General features: G+C 41.2%; 1 protein-coding gene across 4 annotated transcripts in view; it reads left to right on the plus strand.

The window, feature by feature from the left end:
• Positions 1-5,752, plus strand: part of NRG3 (neuregulin 3) — a 1,015,909-nt gene extending 1,010,157 nt beyond the window's left edge. For 2 of the 4 annotated variants that reach the window (XM_035023127.1, XM_035023135.1), the window contains exon 9: positions 4,376-4,937. In XM_035023127.1, coding sequence (XP_034879018.1) covers positions 4,376-4,883 — 508 coding nt within the window. In that variant the 3' untranslated portion in view covers positions 4,884-4,937. Of the gene's footprint in view, positions 1-4,061; positions 4,134-4,375 lie in introns of all 4 variants that reach the window. The other 2 variants (XM_035023109.1, XM_035023117.1) reach the window with 2 other exon arrangements.
• The last annotated feature ends 248 nt before the right edge of the window (positions 5,753-6,000 follow it).

The following is a 6,000-nucleotide window of genomic DNA, read 5'->3' on the forward strand; positions in this document are numbered from 1 at the left end:
TATACATACAGCAATGCCCTGTCTGACAAAACTCAGCAACAGATTTCTTCAGAAAGAAATTTGTAATTTTGAAGCAATTCCAAATGGGCTGTAAAATACTTTTGGTACAGATCTGGGGTGACAGTTTGTAAATTCAACATAACAACCAGGTTGTCCAAAATGTATAATGCAAGTCAAGAAGCAGTTTGCATATTTCTTTGCCTTATATCTAGAAAAGGGGCTTGCATTTAGCCTCTAATTATAATTAATCATGTTTCATCATTTCTTTTCTTCTTAAATCGCTAAGCACAGATAATGATTCTTAAATCACTAATAATGTCTGTTACTTAGGAATATATATACGGGTGAGAACGAGTGAAGGGAAATCAAGTTCGGAGATTTTGTGGGTGGAGAGAGAACCCAGCCCATGCTGTCTTTCTTTTCATTGGGTACTGTTATGGCTCTCATCCCATATGTTAAGGATGCTCTGAGCCTGTGCCAGGCATAGGCTTGAACCCTACATACATGAATCTTCAGAGGCTCAGAGATTTCCATGCATGTTCAGGCACTGCTTTGTCTTTTACCTCCTGGGAGACTTACACTTATTGTCTGCATAGTGGTAGTTTTGTTTTGGTTCAACCATCATTCGGTTTGGAATATTCTCTCCAGCTGGCTGGCCACGTGTATTTTCCTGTGTGTGATATGCACCCGATCTTGATAAATGGTGACTCTAAGTCACTGTGTGCTCAGCACGATGAATCTCAGGGAGCAATCTCATTCTCAGTTCTTAAAAACAGCTATTTTCCACTCCTGGGGGACTGACCATCTCTCCAGACTGGAAATGGGATTGGTAATAGAATTTCACAGCTAAAGGCCCTCTTCAAATCTGGCCCTAGCCCCGAGGGGGAGTGAATGAATTTACGAGAGCTATCAGCCATCTGCTGCTTGTTTATCAAGCGTGTGGGCGCTGTCTGCTAGTTAGGCTCCTGGTGTATAGGATTTCTCTTCTTGGCACTTACGTCAGCCCAGCTTGAACCCAGCACATATCATAGGGAGGTCTGATGAAGGAATGAGATGAAGAGGAGATTCTTCAGGAGATTTACCCCCAAATGATAGACCTGGGACCACCATGGCAATGGCTTACAGAGCTCTGAACTAGGTTCTGTCAGGCAAATCAAACTCATCTCTTCATATGCTAGACAGAAAGAAATGGAATCACAGAAGTAGATGGCCACCTTCAAAGTAGAAGGGATCCAAAGTAGAAGGGATCCAAACTGAATACCTACCTCACTTAGCTAGCAACTTTACAGACAAGTGATCCTTTAAGAAGTTTAAAAATGAACATACTAAGAATAGCAGAGTTTAAATGGCTAACCTAAGGTGGCATATCCCATGTAAAAGGACCAAGATTGAATACTGGCCTTTCTGACTAAATGAACCACTAAGCCGGGAAAGAAATGTGAAGAAAATCACATTCATGGATGATGACATATAAATGGAATAGCTAAGTGTATGGCTTTGGAGGGAAAAGTGGATCTCTTCAATTTAGTCAGTTGATTTCAAGGCCATGCACACCAGGAACTGAGGCTCGGAGTCCCCTGCAGAAACACAAATTCCTTGGCCGAATCCCTGGGAACCAAACCAAGTGACTACTGTTGGAATTTCTCATCTTTAAAAGGATGCTTTGACTCCCCTAGTTACAGATGAAATGCACTTGTAATTTCTTTGGTGAGAGATCAGAGGAAGGGCAGCTCAAACTGGTATTTTATAGTCACTGAATGACAAGCTATGGATCAAACTTGTGAAAGAGTCAGTGACTCTTAAGGGACACAGAACTCTGAAGTATCTTCTAATCCAGAACCACATTAGAAATTTAGCTCTCGCTTAAACTTCTGGAGAGTAGTCTGTAGCTTCTACTCAAATACCAGTCTGGGACCTTTCACTCTGAGAAGGAAGAGAGGACTCTGGTTGAATAGCACAGAGACATTACTTAGGTTAGTCCCCAGAGGAATTCCCCTAGGTCAGTATTCCCACCTGTTTTAATTAACGAAAAAATATAAGTGAGGCTGCCATTTGTCTAAGATTCTAGAGCTTGTAATGGCATTGGGACTTAAAATCATGTCTGATATAAAACAAAATCACATTTTTGGAGAGTTCTAATTGTTTGAAGTCCTCTCCATGTTACAGTAACATTCTAGATTTCAGTTATTGCCAGCCATGTGTCCCATACCTGACTTGCAAGATGACACATAAGCTAATTGCAATTCCTCTTTCTCACCCAAGTCCGTAATTCAGAAGACTGCCCCATGTTTGGTTTGAATTGCCTTTGATTACTTCGTCATCATGCCAATGTAGTCATGAGGCTACAATTTACTAAGTCCCCTGAGATACTTATGCCTTTACCCAACAGTTTTACAAGGAATATTTAGATGCTGGTATAAGAATGTGCACCTGTCACCATCACATTTCAACCTGTTAAATTCTAGCCACTGATACACCCAGAAGATATCTATGGGGAATACAATTTTATCCCAATTATATTTCTTGGCTCTGTGCCATTGGTGAATGCGATAAGCAGACATCCTCTATCTTCATGCATATTAGTGATGCTAACAGGTTGACATCTGACCCCTTTTTTCTTGTTGAAATTAAGACATTGAACAGAAACTTCAGATTTTCTGATGGCCAGATTTTCAACCATATAACGTATAAGTGAAAGGCATAAGATCCCCCAGGGAATTTCCTTGTACATGACTATGCAATTAGTCTATAATTGTAAAAAAGATTATACATCCCTAAAAAGGTGTTCTAGTGCACCTTAGGATGCCCACTTATTTCTGGCTTTGATAAGAAGAATCACAATCAAACAATTTGGGATTAACTTGTTCCTCTGCTGCTTACCAAAGGTATAATTTGAGGGAAGTCACTTGAGTGCTCCTTAATCTAGTTTATTCATCCATCACATGGTAATAATAATAAATAAGCCACAGGTTTTTAAAAAATTAAATGAGGTAATTAGACATAAGCATGCTTTTAAAAAACATTTTGCAAATGTCAGCTGTTATTATGTGTGAAATGGACATTAACTGGGATATAAGGGGAGCACTTACCTTGAAGATTTGTTCATGTATTCATGCATCCACTTGATCAGGATTTATTGATTGCCAACTCTGTACTAGGCATAGTAAGAGGGGATGGAGCTACAAAGACACCTAAATTTGATCCTCATCTTTTCTCACTGCCTGGTGAAAAGACAGACCCCTAAATTGCTCTGATTGTGTCCTTACAATAAAGACTTCTATTTAGTATGCAAGACACTTCATTGCAATTATTCTTTCCATTTATAAACATGATTGTTATTTGCATTGTAATGCAAGACAAGGGGAATAAGACCTATTCTGTGGAGGGTGGATATGTTTAGATTATGCTTAAATTTTAATGTTTCATTTAACATTTAAATTAAGGACAAACAACTGAGAGAATAGGGACTACTGTTCAGGACCCCAAACCACATTTCTGTGAATCCACAACATACCTGCCCTACTCTCTGGCACTGGAAAATTCACTGGCTCTGAACAGGCAATAAGAGGGCTAGCCAGATCCTGGCATATTCCAAAGACTTGGGATGGTACCTTAGCATTCTTGACAAGCTACTACCGTGCACCAACGAACTACCTTACTTGGCTCCAGAAACCATATGAGGAAAGTTGCTATATTGGTAGAGGCCCAATGGACTTCACTTCATGTTCATCCCTGGAGAGGAATTGTATGCCTCCATCCCATTTGTAGGCTCAGCAATCTGGCAGTGAGGCAGTTTCTACAGAGTAGAGAGCCACTGAAAATCGGATTTGGTCCCTGTAAACTCAGAGTGAAGCAGAAACACTCAGGATGATAGCACCTTGATGCTTCATGTCAGGCTTTCTGATCGCCCCCAAGTAGTGTGGCCACGAGTCTACAGACTAAACCCGGGCTGAGAGGGTGGTCACATGGATGGAGTGGAGTAATGCCATTATGGGTTTCCTGTTTGTCACTATGGAAAGGCCACACTTACCTGCTCAATCCCCATTTACTTTGTATTCTAGGATAGAGGTCAGGAAGACTATACCCCACCTGCCTATACAGCTGTGGTGTGTTGAAAGATCCCTGGACTTCAAGTAAGAAGATCTGGGTTTGAGTCTCAGTCTGTCACTTATTTTCTGTGTGACCTTGGGCAAGTCACTTCACCTCTCTGAGCTTCAGTTTACTTCTCTGTTTAACTGGGAGCATATTATCCGTCTCATGGGGTTGCTGTGAGAATTCAGTGAGATGGTGCATGTGGAAGTGCTTTGTTGACTGAATAGTGCTCTAAGGAAGCACAGCAGAAAGCAGAACCTGTAACACCATGTTTCTTTTTCAGGTATTCATCCAGTGGTTTAAAAACCCAACAAAATGCATCCATAAATATGCAACTGCCTTCAAGAGAGACAAATTCCTATTTTAATAGCTTGGATCAAAAGGACCTGATGGGCTATTCATCCACACGGGCCAGTTCCGTGCCCATCATCCCTTCAGTGGGTCTAGAGGAAACCTGCATGCAAATGCCAGGGATTTCTGAAGTCAAAAGCATCAAATGGTACAAAAACTCCTACTCTGCTGATATTGTCAATGTGAGTATTCCAGTCAGCGATTGTCTTATAGCAGAACAACAAGAAGTGAAAATATTGCTAGAAACTGTCCAGGAGCAGATCCGAATTCTGACTGACGCCAGGCGGTCAGAGGACTATGAACTGGCCAGCGTAGAAACCGAGGACAGTGCAAGTGAAAACACAGCCTTTCTCCCCCTGAGTCCCACGGCCAAATCAGAACGCGAGGCACAGTTTGTCTTAAGAAAGGAAATACAAAGAGACTCTGCATTGACCAAATGACTTAAGATGGAGGAATCTGTGCATTCTGTGCTTTGCTCAACAAGAAAAGAGAGGAAATTAAATACAAATTATTTATATGCATTAATTTAAGAGCATCTACTTAGAAGAAACCAAATAGTCTATCGCCCTCATATCATACTGTTTTTTAACAAAATATTTTTTTAAAGGGAAAGAAACGTTTCAGGAGGGATAAAGCTTACCACTAAAGCTTTTGGGTAGAATTCTGAATACCATTTCAGTTAGTCCCAATGCCGGCCTCTTTTGGCTCTTAGTAGATGTGGGTGATTCAGACCCTCAGCCCCACCGCACCAGTGTCCTCATAAAAAAGCACTGGCAGTTACCCGGTTTCAAAGAGACAAGCTGTATCCTGAGGGTGGACATGCCAGTGAGCGAGTGGCTCTTGCATTTGGCTTGCTGGTCCCAACCCCTAAATTTCTATTCACTCGACAGCCTCCTCACAGGTTATGTCATGTCAACCAATGTAGTGTTTTCTCTTTCATTTCTGAAGAATGACACAAAGACTCTGGAAGGGGGAGGACAGGAGATAGAAGGAGTAATCGGGGGCAGTCTTAGCTACTCTCATGTGCCAGTTCCCTCTGAAATTTGAAGGCAGAGAATCTCAGAGGGAGGTGTGAAGGAAATTATTATAGAAAAAGAGATGAGAAAAATCACAATGTCGTGTCACTAAAACCATGCGAATAGAAGTGTTTTTCTTTGAGATTGTGTAAGGGCTCCAAAGGAGCGTTTCTCAGTGTGTGTGTGCCTGTGTGTGTGTGTATGAATGTGTGCGTGTGTGCGCACAAACAGGCGTTGGTATGGGCTTGCTCACTCGAGCACAGGTATGCTGTATGCACATGTGTTCATTGTGTGTGTGTGTGCATGTGTGTGCATATTAAGCTTGCTAAAATTTGTTCTGAAACATCAGGGAATTTAATATTCAGAAAAAAAAATTTCCCTCTCAGATCTGTTCACTTTAAATTTATCCATTAAGTATAAAGTTCAGTTAGTAAGTTCTTAGATCAAGGTCACTTGCATGGCGGGGTCCTATAAAACTCTTGACAATGTCAAGATCATTTTCTGGTGTGAATACTTTTGAGAGGAACAACTATTGGCTCAT

This window comes from Mirounga leonina, unplaced genomic scaffold (genome assembly GCF_011800145.1).
Source record: "Mirounga leonina isolate KUSES-001 unplaced genomic scaffold, KU_Mleo_1.0 Mir_114, whole genome shotgun sequence".
Lineage (NCBI taxonomy): Eukaryota > Metazoa > Chordata > Mammalia > Carnivora > Phocidae > Mirounga > Mirounga leonina.